The 17,228-nt window shown below is 37.4% G+C and overlaps 1 protein-coding gene across 8 annotated transcripts in view; it reads left to right on the top strand.

Moving 5' to 3' along the window:
• Positions 1-17,228, top strand: part of ATP11B (ATPase phospholipid transporting 11B (putative)) — a 112,505-nt gene that overhangs the window by 21,003 nt on the left and 74,274 nt on the right. For all 8 annotated transcript variants that reach the window (XR_011388037.1, XR_011388036.1, XR_011388038.1 and 5 more), the window contains exons 2-7: positions 1,187-1,303; positions 6,421-6,510; positions 8,969-9,049; positions 12,903-13,010; positions 13,187-13,315; positions 13,864-13,967. Coding sequence is in view for 5 of the 8 variants with exons in the window: in XM_008266558.4 (XP_008264780.2) it covers positions 1,187-1,303; positions 6,421-6,510; positions 8,969-9,049; positions 12,903-13,010; positions 13,187-13,315; positions 13,864-13,967 (629 nt within the window). In the remaining 3 variants the exon portion in view is untranslated. The remainder of the gene's footprint in view (positions 1-1,186; positions 1,304-6,420; positions 6,511-8,968; positions 9,050-12,902; positions 13,011-13,186; positions 13,316-13,863; positions 13,968-17,228) is intronic.

Here is a 17,228-nt window from a genome sequence, read left to right as displayed (position 1 = left end):
GATTTTGATTTTGATTTTGAAAATGGGATTACTTTCTTGATTTATTTTTCAGATGATTCACTGTTGGTGTATAACAATACTACTAATTTTTGTACGCCGACTTTGTATCCTGCAAGTTAATGGAACATGTATCTTAGTTCTGACAGATTTTTGGTGGGGTCTTTGGGGTTTTCTGTATGTAACAGCGTGTCATCTGCAAACAGTGGCAGTTTGGCTTTCTTCTTTTCAATCTGGATGCTCTTTATTTCCTTCTCTTGCCTAATTGCTTTAGCTTTTATGTTATATAAAAGTCAAGTGGACATCCTCTTTTTCCAGATCTTAGAAAGCCTTCAGCTTTCTCCCATTCAGTTTAATGTTAACTGTTGGCTTGTTGTATATGGGCCTTTATTATGTTGAGCTATGTTCCTTCCATATCTAATTTGGTCAGAGTTTTCATCATGAAGAGATGTTGAATTTTATCAGTTGCCTTTTCTGCATCTATTTAGGTGACCATATGGTTTCTGTCTTTCATTCTGTTTATGTGGTGTATCACATTTATTGATTTGCAGATGTTAAACTGTCCTTACATACCTGGGATGAATACCACTTGATCACAGTGAGTGACCTTTTCAGTGTGCTGTTGGATTCAGTTTGCTAGTATTTTGTTGAAGGTTTTTGCAGTATATCACCAAGGATATTGGCTGTAGCTTGTCTTTTTTTTTTTTTTTTTTTTTTTTTGGCGTCCTTTCTGGTTTTGGTATCAAGGTAATGCTGCTTCATAGAATGAATTGGAACAATTCCCTCCTCTTCCATTTTTTGAAATAAAATAAGAAAGAATAGTGTTAATTCTTCTTTAACTGTTAGAATTCAGCAGTAAAGCTGTCTGGTCTGTTCTTTTCTTTGATGGGAGGTTTTTTAATTATTGACTCTAATGCTATTCATTATTGGTTAGATTAGGAGGTGTGGTAATGCTGGCAGCTCTTTTCTTCTTGCTTTCTTCCAGGTAACCTTTTTTAAGGCATTGTACTCTTTCACCTGGCTTCCATAGCTCTTATAAAGAGGACTTGCTGTGTTTATAGTTATTCACATTGGTATCTATAACCAGTTTAAGACCAGTAATATTGTATGTGCTCAAGTAAATAAAACAGCAGTGAAGTATCATAATAACTAACCTTGAGATTAATATTTTTCTGTTGCTTGGTCTTAGGGTTTTGACCCACCACATCAAAGTGACACAAGAACTATTTACATAGCCAACAGATTTCCTCAGAATGGCCTTTATACACCTCAGAAATTTATAGATAATCGGATCATTTCATCTAAGGTAAGGTTTAATCCTTTCATTATTAAAACTTTTTGAAAAGTGTTTTAGCCTATGTTTAAGTATGTATTTTTTTTAAAGATTTATTTATTTATTTGAAAGTCAGTTACACAGAGGAGAGGCAGAGAGAGAGAGAGAGAGGTCTTCCATCAACTTGTTCACTCCCCAGATGGCTGCAACGACTGGAGCTGCATCAATCCGAAGCCAGGAGCCAGGAGCTTCTGCTGGGTCTCCCATGTGGGTGCAGGGGCCGAAGCACTTGGGCCATCTTCTACTACTTTCCCAGGCCATAGCAGAGAGCTGAATCGGAAGTGAAGCAGCCAAGTCTCTAACTGGCGCCCATATGGGATGCTGGTGCTTCAGGCCAGGGTGTTAACCCACTGTGCCACAGCGCTGGCCCCTAAAGTATGTATTTATATCAATTACAAGTTCAGGAAAATGGTGGTTGATAGATTTATCTTAATCAAAATGATAAAATAAAGTAAGTTGTTAGTTGCTGGTATTAGGTCAACAGTCAAAAAAATTTATCTTCACTGAAATTAAACTAAGGAACCAATATTTATACTGTGTGTCAGATACTGTATTGAGTAGTTCTAATATTATAACATTTTGTGATTGCAGCAAACCTTTTAGGTAGCTGCCATAAAACCTGTTTTACGAAATATTGTTATACTGATTTTATTGTGTTTCTCCAGTTGAAGTGCTGGGAAATGGAATAATTTTCCCAAGGTTGCACACTAGTTAGTGGCTAGACTGGAGTTTGAACTCAGTTCCTTGTAACTTTAAAGCATGTTTCCTCCAATTTTATCACTCTTCTGTAAACATTTTATGATGCTGAACTACTGCTTCACTCTTACATATTCTTCCTTGTTTCGTTTTTCTCCATGGCATTTCTAAGACATTTTAGTTTCATTTTGAAGGTGAAGACTATAGAGTGCTGCTACCCCGTAGACTTTCTACTCTTGTTGGAAATGTCTCCACACAGTCCAGAAGGTTAACCACAAGCCACATGGAACCATTGAGGCCTTGAAATGTGGCTGGTACAACCGAGGAAGCAAAGTTGTAATCGGATTTAAATTCATTTAAGCGTCAGTAGCCACATATGACTAGTGGCTCTCCTATTGGATAGTGCAGTCATAAGGATGTGAGTCAAAGATACTTAGGGTAGCATTCTCCTCAAACCATAACTATTGCTTGATAGGACACCACAGGAAACATCTTTGTGTTACTGCTCCTTCCCAAAATGACTAATGTTTTTTCTCCCCTCTAATCTTGGTGTCATTTTACACAGTGATGCCCCCTTTTTTCTGTCTTCATGTTCACATATGTAACATTACCTTGGGGACATCTCTCATTTTGAACAATGTTCTGAAACAAAGGAAATGAAGAGTAAATATCGGAAGGATGGAGGAACTTCAGTGAGACAGTTCTGAGTAATTTATGAAAGAACTAGTGAGAGCTTTAAGATTGGTTTGTAACTTGAGGCATAATTTATGTACAGTAAAATTCACTGGGTTTGAGTGTGTCACTTGATGAGTTTTGACAGTGGTGTACTATCATGTGACCCCTACCACAGTCAGGATAGAGAGAGAGCATATCCCTCACTCGCGAAATTCTCTACTGCTCCTTTGTAACCACTCTCACTTGTTGTCACCGTCAAAACCAGTCAACTACTGATCTGCTTTGTGTGACTACAGTTTGGTCTTTTCTAGACTTTCCTATATACAAGCAAGTCTTTGTATCTGACTCCTTTTCACGTAACATGATGCTTTGAGATTCACCTTTGTTGTTGCAGATATCAGTGTCAGTAGTGCATTGTTTTCTCATGTATAGTTCAGCTGTCAGCTTGGGTTTGGATAGCTTAGGTTCTGAATTTGGATAATTTTCTTTGTGTGGTTCTCTCCCTACCTACATTTTCCCTTTTTTATTTCCAGCTATTTTTCTAGTCCTGAACTTTAAGCTAAGCCACATTTTTTTGATAAGGTTGTAGTTTTCTCCCTTCTAAGCTAAGAAACCAACAATTCACAATTTATACTTTTCCATTTGCAGTTTTTTTGAAGTTAAACTCTTCTGGTTTCTATCTATATTTTGGATACTTTCCAGACTTTTAAATAGCTTTTTTAAATCTAGTTTTTACAATCCTCATCTACTGGGTGGTCAATGGACCATTTAACTCCCACACTAGTGCTGGAAGCTGTGTGTCCTTCTGGAAAACTTTTGGAATTAAATGAATTACCTGGGTGTGGCTGTTTTTCTAGCAGAAGTCTTAGGTTTAAAATGTTTTGGCTACAGTTTCAAAAATTATATATTTACGTAAACATTGCCTTTTAAAATTTTTAACATAAATACTGTCTCTCATCTCTTTATTCTTCATTGTGCTGCTATTGCTTAAACTCCTTCCACACCAGATTACTTGCCATTCCGCCAACTCATGATGAATTCACCTGTCTGTATGCCTTTGCTATGATTTCATGTTGTTAAACATCACGTTTAATTGTAGATTTTATGTGTTTGTTGAGATTATAGATTTCATGTATAATTTCACATGTAGAGATGTGAAATTCATGTCTTTGGCTGTGTTTCAAGAATGTATCTATCTATATGGGTGCTGTCACTTTTATCCTGAACATTAATGAGTTCTGCCTCTCAATATTCCCTTTTTATACTGGTGCTGCCACTACTGAGTGAAAGTGTTTTATACATCCTAGGTTAGAATTGAAGATATAATTCCAACAAAGAGAGAATGTTAGATATTATAATATTTGTATACACAAAGTGAACTTGTGACATATGAGAATTTAGAAATAGCAGCCATCTTGAATTACAGCAGAGAAAATTAGGTTAAACTGTGTCTTTAAAAATCTTGACTTGGTTAGTAATCATTAAGGCTTCATCGCCTGACATCATATTTATCTGAAAAAAAAAACCACATTCAGCCATGCTTATTTATTCATTCATTAATCCCACAAAACTTTTGATCTCCAAGTATGTACCAAGTAGATATTTAAGTGAGTGCATAAAACAATGTCTCTGGCCTCAGGGATCTTTCATTCTACTGAGAGAATGTCCTTAGGGTGAAGTAAAAGTTCTATAAACTCCTTCCTTGTTTTATATATGAAGTTATGTTTTGAATTGTGATACCAGTAAAAATTGTAGTGTATAACACTATCCCTGTAATATAGTTTTATAGACTTACGAGCTGATTAATGATAGTAATAACAAACACTTGTATAGTAATTAGTGTGAGCTGGGTTCTATCCTCAGTGCTTCATAAATGTGTTAGTTCATTTAATTTTTTAAGACCTTTGTAAGATACAACTTGATTATCCTCATTTTATAAAGAAATGAAGTAGGATGCAGAAAGATTAAGTCCAAGGTCATTTGGTGAGTGCTATAATTAGGATATGTGCCACAGCAGTTTAATCCCCAAGCATCTATGCTCTTGACCACCGTACTCTATTGTCTTACCTTTTAAAATTGACATTGTGACAAATTTTCATATCCTTTTTGAAATTTTCTTAGTAATTATCCCAGTGATCATCTATCTAAAACATTTTTTAGCATTCTAGATTAATTTTCCATATCCCATAATAAACAAAGAATAATTTTGTAATCACATTTCCTGGTTGTTTTTTTTTTTTTTTTTTAGAGATTTATTTATATATTTGAGAGGCAGAGTTACAGACAGAAAGAGGGAGAGACATAGAGAGAGGTCTTCCATCTGCTGGTTCACTTCCCAAATGGCTGCAATGGCCAAAGCTGGGCAGAACTGGGCCGATCCAAATCCAGGAGCCAGGAGCTTCTTCCAGGTCTCCCACATGGGTGCAGGGGCTCAAGCACTTAGGCTATCTTCCACTGCATTCCTAGGCCATTAGCAGAGAGCTGGACTGGAAGAGGAGCAGCCGGGACTAGAACCAGCACCCATATGGGATGCTGGGGCCACAGGCGGAGGATTAACCTATTGCATCACAGAACCAGCCCCAACATTTCCTGTTTCTGACACTGAACTAGATAAACATAAAATAAATGAAATTATTAAAATATTTTAGATTTACTTTCTTTTTTAAGATTTATTTTATTTATTTGAAGGAGTGACAGAGAGAGATAGAGACAGAGAGAGATCTTCAGTCCACTTGTTCACTCCTCAGATGGCCACAATGGCTGGAGCTGCACCGATCCAAAACCAGGAGTCAGGAGCTTCTTCGGAGTCTCCCAAGTGGGTGCAGGGGCCCAAGGACTTGGACCATCTTCCACTGCTTTCCCAGGCCATAGCAGAGAGCTGGATCGGAAGAGGAGCAGCCAGGACTAGAACCGGCGCCCTTATGGGATGCTGGCACTTCGGCCAAGGCTATAACCCACTACACTACAGTGCCAGCCCCATAGATTTACTTTCTATACTTCTGAAAGAAAATCAAGAATTTTATAGCAAGATTGATAGGTTCCACTTTATCTAATTTTTAAAAATTATACTAAAATTATCAATAAATGATAAATAAAATGGAAAATGGAATAAAAGTTCTGAATTTTAGAAACCAGATAAATTGCTTCCGTAACATCAAGAGTAACATGAGGGGCCTGTGTTGTGGCATAGCCAGTAAGGCTGCCACCTGAGACACCAGCATTCTATTTGAGTCCTGGATGCTCCACTTCCCAACCAGCTGCTTGCTACTTTCTTGGGAAACTCAGGGGAAGATGGCAGAAGTGTTTGGACCCCAGCCACCCATGTGGGAGAACTGGAAGAAGCTCTCAGCTCTTGGCTCCTGGCTTCAGACCTGCCTATCCCTGGCCATTGTGGCCATCTGGGGAATGAAAAAGCAGTTAGAGATTTCTTTCTCTGTCTCTCACTCTCTCTCTGTGACTCAGACTTTCAAATAAATAAATCTTTAAAAAAAAAAAAAAAATAGGTGGAGTGCCCTGGACTCAAACCAGTACTCTGATACGTGATACTGGCATTGCAGGTGGCGGCTTAACGTATTGCTCTACAATACTGGCTCCAAAGCAAAAAAAAGTTACATGAATTTGTCTAAAATCTTGGTAAAATCTTATTTTACCTTTCTTATTATATATAATAATATGTATGTTTTAAAATATTAATTTATTGATCTCTCTTTCTTTTTTAGTATACTGTGTGGAATTTTGTTCCAAAAAATTTATTTGAACAATTCAGAAGAGTGGCAAACTTTTATTTTCTTATTATATTTTTGGTTCAGGTAAGCTTTGTTGCTCAATTAAGTTTGTAAACAAGGTTTCTAAAAATATATCTCAGAATAAGGAAAAATTATTTTGTGTTCTTAATTGTTTGACAGTGGGTCCAGTTTTTTCCGCTAAGCATCCTCATTGTATTCAGTCACTGCAATGATTTAAGTCACTTCTAAATTTCTAAGAAATCACCTCTGCATATTAAGATTAATTATAGCTCATTTCATCACTGTTATGCTTTAATGCTAATAAGCATAAGCCACAAATATGACCCATCATCTTTCAGATGCTTTGTCTCATAATATAAATATTTTGGCTTCTTTCATTCATGTTTTCTGCACATATCTACCTATGGAATCACCATGGTACAAAGTAAGTTTTTCTATAGGTTTTAATTTGTTTATATCAACTTTTAAGCATCCCTATGAGGTTAGAACCTTTATTTAGGAGATCATTTTCTAAGCTTAAACCTCTGTTCATTACAGTCTATTTGACAGTTTCCTAATTTTCAGATTGTTTTGTGTATACTATATATGTGTATCAACAGAACAGCCTGTGAAACTTGAGTATAAATGAAGTTTTTTTTTTTTTTTAAATACTTATTTATTTGAAAGGCAATGTTATGGGGGCCGGGGGAGACAGAGAGAGAGAGGTCTTCTGTCCTGTGGTTCATTCTCCTAATGGTGGTGACGGCTGGAGCTGAGATGATTTGAAGCCAGGAGCTTCTTCCAGGTCTCCCACGTGGGTACAAGGACTCAAGCAATTGGACCTTCTTCTGCTTTCCCAGACACATTAGCTGAAACTTGGATGGGAAGAAGAGCATCCAGGACTCAAACACGCACCCATATGGATGCTTAGACCGTAGGCAGTGGCTTTACCTGCAGCGGTGATAGCGCACGTAATTGGATCACTACCACTTGTGAGAGACTTGGATTTAGTTCCTGCATCCTGGCTTCTGCCTGGCCCAGTTCTGGCAGTTACAGGCATTTGGGGAGTGAACCAGCAGATGGAAGCTCTTTCTTGTCTTTGCCCCTTTCTCAGATAAATAAATATTTCTAAACTATTGATTTTCATTTTCCTTTAAAAAGGTATACTTTTGTGAAATCAGTAGGTAAGACCAGAATTTTTTTTTAAAGATGGATTTATTTATTTGACAGGCAGAGTTATAGACAGAAAGAGGGAAAGGCAGAAATAAAGGTCTTCCATCCTTTCGTTCACTCCCCATATGGCTGCCATGGCCAGAGCTGGGCCAGTCCAAAGCCAGGAGCCAGGAGCTTTGTCTGGGTCTCCCACGCGGGTGCAGGAGCCGAAGGCAACACCTTCACCTGCTTCATCACAGTGCTAGCCCCAAGACCAGAAATTTAAAGTATCTATGAAATACAACAAATGGATCAGCCTACTCAGAGTAAAGAAACATTAATAATTCATTACATCTAGGTTCTACCCCTAGGTATTTGCTGCAAATGTATTATTTAATTTTTATTTTTAACTGGTACATTGAAATTATGCAAATTTGTGGGATATCATGTAATGTTTCAATATATTTATTTATTTTATAGTGTTCCAATCAGGGTAAGCATATATATATCTCCTGAAATATGTATCATTTATTACAAATTTATTTTACTTCTTCCATGATTTACTGAAACCTCAATTTTGTGATTTAGAAAATAATTGCAGCATCGTTTTCCTAGCTCTATCTCCCTCTGGCTCTGCTACAATGTAAAAAAAAATCACTTAGAGAAAAAGCCTCTTTCATAGTCCCATTCCTAGGTCTCTTTTTTATTATGGAGTTTATTTTGAATCCCAGCATAAAATTGGCTGACAGGGGGCCGGTGCTGTGGTTTAGCGGGTAAAGCCACTATCTGAAGCGCCGGCATCCCATATGGGCGCCTGTTTGAGTCCTGACTGCTCCACTTCTGATCTCGCTCTCTGCTATGGCCTGGGAAAGCAGTGGAAGATGGCCCAAGTCTTTAGGCCCCCACACCCGTGTGGGAGACCTGGAAGAAACTCCTGACTCCTGGCTTCGGATCAGCCCAGCTCCAGGGGTTGTGGCCATTTTGAGAGTAAACCAGTGGATGGAAGGACGCCCTACTGCTGCCTCTTTGTAATTCTGCCTTTCAAATAAATAAATAAATCTTTTAAAAAATAGTTGCTGACAGGCTTTTCAGCATTTATCAGGCTGTGCAGAGAAATGTGCATATACAAGTGGCTGTAGCACCACTTGTAGATGAATATTGAGGAAGAATTAACCTGTGTGTTAAGAAAAAAGTGACTGAGTCCCCTCTGGCAATACAATGAGTGTGCAATAGATATAAGTATTTTACCAATCCCATGTAATAGCCAACAAAGTGAAGTTAAGAAATTGTGAGCTAAACTATACTGACCATACAACAGTGTGAGAGTTTAGATGTTGATCATGTGATGTGAACAATATAAAAAATAATAATCTGCATTTTTTTTTACTAGCTTATGATTGATACACCTACCAGTCCAATTACCAGTGGACTTCCATTATTCTTTGTGATAACAGTAACTGCTATAAAACAGGTATGGGAATATTTTCTGTTGTTGTTTTCCCCCAAAGTCACTCTGAAGTTGTTAAAAACTGTATTTCCATTCCAAAGTCACTTTTATCACTGTGAAAAGTATTTCTATAAGAAAGCAGCAAATTTGTTTTATGTATGGTAAAATTAAACTTAACTGCTATGTTGTGTTTCAGTACCTGGTCACTCATGAAATGACTACAGTTGTTAAAATATATTGTTTCTTGCCGGCGCTGTAGCTCAATAGGCTAATCCTCTGCCTAGCGGCGCCGGCACACCGGGTTCTAGTCCCGGTCGGGGCGCCGGATTCTGTCCCGGTTGCCCCTCTTCCAGGCCAGCTCTCTGCTGTGGCCAGGGAGTGCAGTGGAGGATGGCCCAGGTGCTTGGGCCCTGCACCCCATGGGAGACCAGGAAAAGCACCTGGATCCTGGCTCCTGCCATCGGATCAGCGCGGTGCGCCGGCTGCAGCGGCGGCCATTGGAGGGTGAACCAACGGCAAAAGGAAGACCTTTCTCTCTCTGTCTCTCTCACTGTCCACTCTGCCTGTTAAAAAAAAAAAAATATATATATATATATATATATTGTTTCTTTGTTAATGCCTAAAGCATTCAAAAACAGGAGTTATGTAAGGGGACTTCAAAATGTGTGAAAAATGGAATTAAAAGATGAGTTTATTTTGGTGCAAAAAAGGTCTTAAATACATGCATAATTTTTTCATAGTACATTTTTTCATGAGTTTTTTAAGACACCCTCATATATACAATGAGTTAGAGTTAATTTATATTTAATTATATGTTTGGTTTAAGGACATCCTTAAATTATGATCTGATGGAGAAGTTTATCTAAAAGTTGTTGGGCTACAGAAACAAGAACCTGGATTCTAAGTCTAATTTGTGGTTTTTAATGATGCAATGAATGGTGAATTGATTCAGGGAAAAAGTTCTGTAGAGCTTTCCTTTGTTTTACATGATTTTCTGTTGAAGTTGATTATTAAAGTGGTACTCTGGGGGAAATAAAATTGACAAAGTCTGATTGTAGAAAAACAAGATTATCGGATAAACATACTGAATAAGAATTAAATTCATAGAAATGTGTTGTCACTTTGGTTACCACTTGTCATATCTTGACAGGGTCTGAGTTAATATAGAATGAGCTCTTCCACCTGAGAGAGTGGTGACTGAAATTTCTTAAGTAATAGTGGTTAATTTCCATTTTAAAAATATAGGGATAAGGTATAAATTAATATCAGCATAAAATTGACAAAATTTTTACATTTCTGAGATGAAGTATGTTCTTTATCACTTATATAAGAAGACTAAAAGGAGCTTGTAGATTAGCAATTATGTCATACATCTGGTGTGTCAGAATGTTATGCCACAGCTCTCACTAAATTTGCCTTTCCTTTTTTCACTGTTCTGTTGGAGACAGGACTTCGTGTGTAAGTTAGTAAGCATCCAAGTCTCCTCATACTGTCACATGTTTACTTGATTTTGCAGATGTCATTGCCTCAAGGTAATAGATATGTGTCTCTTGTATGGAAATACTTTTTAGGTGACTTCATCTAATCCAGTGGCTTAAAGTGTCATCTGTCTGTTGATGGTTCTCAAATGTTTGTCTGTCCTGAAACTTATCTGAACTCCAAACACTGTTTGCACAACATTGCCACTTGGATATCTTAGAATAATTTCAAACAGAACTCTTGGTTTTGTTTCCTCTAAAACTATACTACCCTCTTAACCTTCAGTTTATTAAATGGCACTGCCATCCACCACCACCAGCTCTGGCTGCATTATCCTTTGACTTTTTTATTCCTGTCTTCAAGATCAACCTCATAATCCAAGCCATCATTTTCCCTTCCCTGGACATTTTCATTCCTCTCCCAGTAGTTCTAGCACTTTCCCTCCTACGGTTTTCACACAGCAGCCAGATCTCTTAAAGTCAGATCATAACTACCCTCCCACCTTAAAGCTGTGCAGTAGCTTCCCATCACACTTAGACCAAAACAAAAGTCTTTATAGTGATCTAGAAGGACTTGCACACTCTAGTCCCTGTTCCTTCTTTTACTGCACTCCCTACCGTTCTTCCTTTTATTTGCTGTGCTGCAGCCACAGTCTTCTTATACTCAGAAGTGAGTGTGCTCCTATCTCAAGGCTTGCTTTCTGGGAAGTTCTTGCTTCCTGGGAAGTTCTTCCACCAAATAATTGTACAGGTCAATCACTCATTTAACTTGGAAACTTAAAACTTTGGTCTTTTCTGACTACTATGCCACATTCTGATTTCCTTCCCTGAGCCTTTGTTCTTGAAATCATGTGTCACTACCTGTTGTTCTGTATAATAAATACTGCTTATTAGTTTAACTGTCATTTTCATTCGAATTCCAACCTTCCTTTCTTCTCTTATCCCCTTTTAGGCCATCTTTGCCCTTTGTGCTTTTATCAAAATAGTTATTTAGTGAGGTGGTCAGTTACTTATTTTTAACTTTTCCCAAGCATATGCACATAGTAAGTCATTTCTCCAGTTCTGTAATGGAAGATACAGTGCTCTAGTAAAATAGTCTTTACTCTCTAGAAGCTTAAAAATCTATGAAGTAGAAAGGTAAGACCAAATACAAAATTACTGATTTGCATTTCCACTTAAAAGGAAATCACCACTCCTTAACATTTAACCAAAAGATTTTTTTTTTTGGTGAAATGGTTATACGTGTTTCTCATTTTAACATTGATCCTTATAGCTTACATATTTTTTGAAGTACTAGAATTTTAATATTCTTCAGCCAAAATGCTTGGGATGAAAAGTATTTGAGATTTTGGACTTTCGCTGAGAGGAATTTTGTAATATTTACATGTACATAATAAATTATCTTCAGGGTAGGATCCCAAGTCTAAACACAAAACTGATTTATATTTCATATACACCTCATTGACATAGACTGAAAGTAATTTTATGCATTATTTTTCATGATTTTCTTCATAAAAGAAAGGTTCACATGAGATCAGATATGGAATTTTCCACTTGTGGTATGTCAGTGCTCAAAAAGTTCTGGATTTTAAGCATTTCTGATTTCAGAATTTCAAAATAGGGATATTGAACCTGTAGTTACAATTAATGCAAATGGTCTGTTGTTTAAGAAATGATGGAACTCTACCTCCATTTCAAAATCTGTTCTCTTTTTTTTCTGTTTATTATCTGTAATAGTCCTCTGAATTTATGCCTTTTCATTTACACATAGAAATAATTTAATTTAGTGATTGAATACTGTTAGGAAAAGGTAGAAGTCAAAAATTGACTTCCCAGCTTTCTAGCATGAGTACCTTGGTGAATAATCATGCCATTTGTGAAAATGAGAGACATTAGAAATGCAGCAGACTTTGAGAATGATATTATTAATTTAGTTTTGAGTTTGTTCAGGATATTCATAAGACATTCAAATGGAGATACTAATAATGTAGTTAAATATTCAGGTTTGGAGTCCAGAAGAGAGAGATAGATGAAGATATACATTTCAGAATTGCCAGAATATTTATATAATTTGAAGACAGGCATGAAAGAAATCTCCTAGTGGAGAGTAAATTTTGAGGAAATGTCCTAAGGTTGCACAGATGGAGCCTCCTATAAGGAAAGTGAGAAGTAACTGGAACTATCCTGTGAAACCAGGAACATGTGTATAATAAAAAGCAAGAGTGTCTCTAGTAGGAATGAATGTCCACTACTTATGAGCATATGTGTCAAAATAGCCAAATATAATTCTAGTGAATGAAATGTTTGCCAATTTTAAATTTTTTCTCATTTGATAAAAATATTTAAAAATATTTTCAAATTATGCTGAAAATATATTTTTTATTCTTTGGATATTACAGGGGTACGAAGATTGGTTGAGACATAACTCAGATAATGAAGTAAATGGAGCTCCTGTTTATGTTGTTCGAAGTGGTGGCCTTGTAAAAACTAGATCAAAAAATATTCGGGTATGCATCTGGTAAATTAGAAATCCATTATATTTTGGTAGCACATAATTCTAATCTGGATTATATTTTAGTTCAAAACCTGCTTTCCTCCTAGAGGCCGTTTACTTAGAACCAAATACAACTAAGTCCCTGCCTTTTAAAATTTGTGTATTCACTTTTCCCCATATTCTTCATAGGTAGGTGATATTGTTCGAATAGCCAAAGATGAAATTTTCCCTGCAGACTTGGTGCTTCTGTCCTCAGATAGACTTGATGGTTCATGTCACGTTACAACTGCTAGTTTGGATGGAGAAACTAACCTGAAGGTTTGTTCCATGTACATTTTTCATTATTGGTCTTGGTAAACAAAATATAGTGAGATGTATATGGCTATGGTCTTATTTTTCTTTGCTTTCAATAATAAAATTTGACCTCATAAAGGAAAAATCTTTTTAATTACTGAAATTTAAAAATACATGAAGTTTTTAAAAAGCAACTAATATTGATTTATTTCAAGAGTAGTCTTACATGGTTTAGTCAGTTCAAGTTAAAAACTGAAAGCATTTTTAGGAAAAATACAGTCTCATAATATTTTTGGTGCTTTTAAAAAATAACCAACAGCTTGAAATTTTGTCAGAGTACAGTCAAGGGTGAAAATTCACGTTTTCCCAATGAAATTCCTTATGATAAACTTTGAGCACTAGTGACTATACACACAGTTATTTCATATGCAAGTGGCCTCGCTAGACAGGAAAGGCCAAATCACAGTAGCTAACTATCTCCTTCTTTATTTTACATCCTTCTTTCTCCTGTTTTGCTAACTAAGGACTCAGTCAGATCCTGAAACTGTTCGGTTTAATCCTTTTCCCCCCAGACTCATGTGGCGGTTCCAGAAACAGCAGTGTTACAAACAGTTGCCAATTTGGACACCCTAGTGGCTGTGATAGAATGCCAGCAACCAGAAGCAGACCTGTACAGGTATGGTGTGATCATTCAGCATACTCATTTTAAGTCCTGTTTACAAACTTGGCTTTATAACCATAATCATAAAATGAATCCTTTGGCTAATTGGAGGCATTATTTGTGGGAAAGTCAGGGAAAGTGCATCTTAGGGGGGAAAAAAACTAACCACAGAATTTTCCAGAATTCTAAGCAAAAGATATTAATTCAAAAGAATGCTATCATTCACAAGGTCCTTCCCATTACCTTCTATTTCCTTATGAACTAGTATGTTCACTTTATAACAGTAGTTATAGTAGAAGTAAGCTCATTCCCCTCTGGGGCCAGCACTGTGGTATAATGAATTAAGCCACCTCCTGGAATGCTGATATCCCGTATGGACATTGGTTCAAGTCCCCTAATGCTCCACTTCCAATCTAGCTCCCTGCTAATGCCCCCGAGAAAGCAGCAGAAGATGACACAAGTACTTGGGTCCCTGCACCCATGTGGGAGACCTAGATGAAGCTTCTGGCTCCTGGCTTCAACCTGGCCCACTCCTGTCTGTTGTGGCCATTTGGGGAGTGAACCAGTAGGTGGAAGATCTCCCAGTGTCTCCCTCTCTGTCTCTGTAACTCTGCCTTTCAAATAAATAAAATAAATCTTTTTTTTTAAAAAAATGATTCCCTTGGAAAGAATTATCTAATGATTTTTTCATAAGTTCCATGAAGGCAGGAGCTATGTCTTGAGTTTCACTAGTATATATCTCTTTTAAATCAGAACTTTACAATTTATATAGCTTTCAGTATTTCCTTATATATAGCACATAATAAAATTTTTACAACTTTATTTAAATATTATCTTTAATAGCTATGAGTTAAGGACAGAAACTAATCTTATTCATTTTATTTACCCTCCATTACAGGAAACATAAAATAAATGTTTTCTTTAATTTTTAAAAAAAGTGGACACATAGAGCTTTCCTGTCTGCTGGTTCACTCTGCAAATGTCCACAACAGCTCTGGCTGGGCCAGATCAATGCTAGGAACCCCCGAGACTCACTCTGCATCTCCTGTGTGAGTGTCAGGGCCCCAAATATTGAGCCATTTCCAGCGACCTCCCATGGTGTTCATTAGCTGGAAGCTGGAATCAGAGCCAGGCCTCAAAACCAGGCACACATATGGGATGCAACTGATGCACTGAATACCCACCTCCTAATGTTTTCTTTATTTGTTAAAACTTTTTTTATTTGAGAGGTAGAGTTACAGAGAGAGAGAGGGAGAGACAGAGAGAAAGGTCTTCTATCCACTGGTTCACTCCCCAAATGGCCGAAATCACCAGAGCTGGGAACGATCCAAAGCCAGTAGCCAGGAGCTTCTTCTGGTTGCCCACATGGGTGCAGTGGCCCAAGCAACTGAACCATCTTCCACGCTTTCCTAGGCCATAAGCAGAGAACTGGAGCAGAAGAAGAACAGCTGGGACACTAACCAGTGCCCATATGGGATGCCAGCGCCGTAGATGGAGGCTTAGCCTGCTATGCCACAGTGCTGCCCCCATTTGTTAGATTTTTATAGATCTTGTTTCTGAAAACAGGGAAAGAAACAGAAGAACTAAATTCTTTTAACATTATAGTTTATTAAATACAACTATAGTATAAGTCATCTTGGATTATGAAATGGATGGGAAACTAAACTCATTTTTACTCAGTAATTGATAGTAAACTATAAATTATAACCAGATTATAAAAATCGCCTTCAGCTTCTTGTTAGTTGAAATATTTCAAACTCTTATCTTTAGTCATTGGCTTTTTCAAATATCTGCACGTCTATTTTGGATTACACCTTTGTAAAGGGGATTTTCTTCAAGTGATGTTGTAAAATCTTCCATTTCATCAAAGTTAAATCTTTACATATTTAAAAGTAAATTTTATAATTTTTTAAATGCTTTAAACACTATAAACTACAAGATTCTCTTAACTGTGAAGAATTAAGTACCTTAAGATGTTTTTATTGCTATTATGATCTCAGTAATGGTGAATTTTTAAAAGTTATGAGACTTCAGGGGCCGGCACTAGGTTAACACGCTGGCCGAAAGAGCCAGCATCCCATATGGGCACCGGTTCGAGACCCAGCTGCTCCACTTCAGATCCAGCCCTGTGCTATGGCCTGGGAAAGCAGTAGAAGATGACCCAAGTCCTTGGGCCCCTGAACCCATGTGGGAGACCCGGAGGAAGCTCCTGGCTTCTCATTGGCGCAGCTCCAGCCATTGCGGCCAATTGGGGAGTGAACCATCAGATGGAAGACCTCTCTCTCTCTGTCTCTCTGTCTCTCTGTCTCTCTGTCTCTCTGTGTAACTTGGACTTTCAAATAAATAAAAATCTTTAAAAAAAAGTTATGAGACTTCAAAATGATGCAGAATTAAGCAAACATAAGATTAATGTGAGATCAAATATGACTAGTACTTTGGTCTATGGTTTTTAACTTATCTTGGAAAATGGGGAGAAAGTAAAAATACTTTTTAAATTAACAGACAATTCCACTTTATAGCAGTGTATATGTTATTTAAAATATAAATGTAATATAATCATTAAACAAGGTATTTTAAAAATTCATTTATGTATTTGAAAAGCAGAGAAAGATCTTCTTCCACAGATTCGTTCGCTACATGCTCCCAGTAGCTGAGGCTGGGCCAAGCTAAAGCCAGGAGGGTGGCAGGGGCTAAAGCATTTGAGTCATCTCCTGCTGCTCCCCAGCAGGAAACACACTGGAAGTAGATCCAGAACTCCAACCTAGGCACTCTGATAATGGATTCCAAGTTTCAGATGGCATCTCAACTCTTGTGCAGACAGCTACTCCCAAAGCATGTTTTTTATAATAGAAAAATAACTCAATAATAGTGCAAAAAGACTTTGATTGCTGTTTTTGCTTATTCATTTATTCTACTAGTTTTTTTTTTTAAGATTTATTTATTTATTTGAAGGGCAGAGTTACATAGAGGCAGAGGCAGAGAGAGAGGTCTTTCATCCAATGGTTCACTCCCCAGATGGCTACAATGGATGGAGCTGCACCAGTCTGAAACTAGGAGCCTGAATCTTCCTCCGGGTCTCCCAAGTGGGTGCATGGGACCAAGGACTTGGACCATTTTCTACAGCTTTCCCAGGCCATAGCAGAGAGCTGGATTGGAAGAGGGGCAGCCAAAACTCAAACTGGCGCCCATATGGGATGCCAGCACTACAGGCAGCTGCTTTACCTGCTACGTCACAGCACCGGCCCAATTCTACAAATTATTATCGAGCATGAATGT

Source organism: Oryctolagus cuniculus, chromosome 4, assembly GCF_964237555.1.
Source record: "Oryctolagus cuniculus chromosome 4, mOryCun1.1, whole genome shotgun sequence".
NCBI lineage: Eukaryota > Metazoa > Chordata > Mammalia > Lagomorpha > Leporidae > Oryctolagus > Oryctolagus cuniculus.
This window is presented reverse-complemented; position numbering and strand designations above follow the sequence as displayed.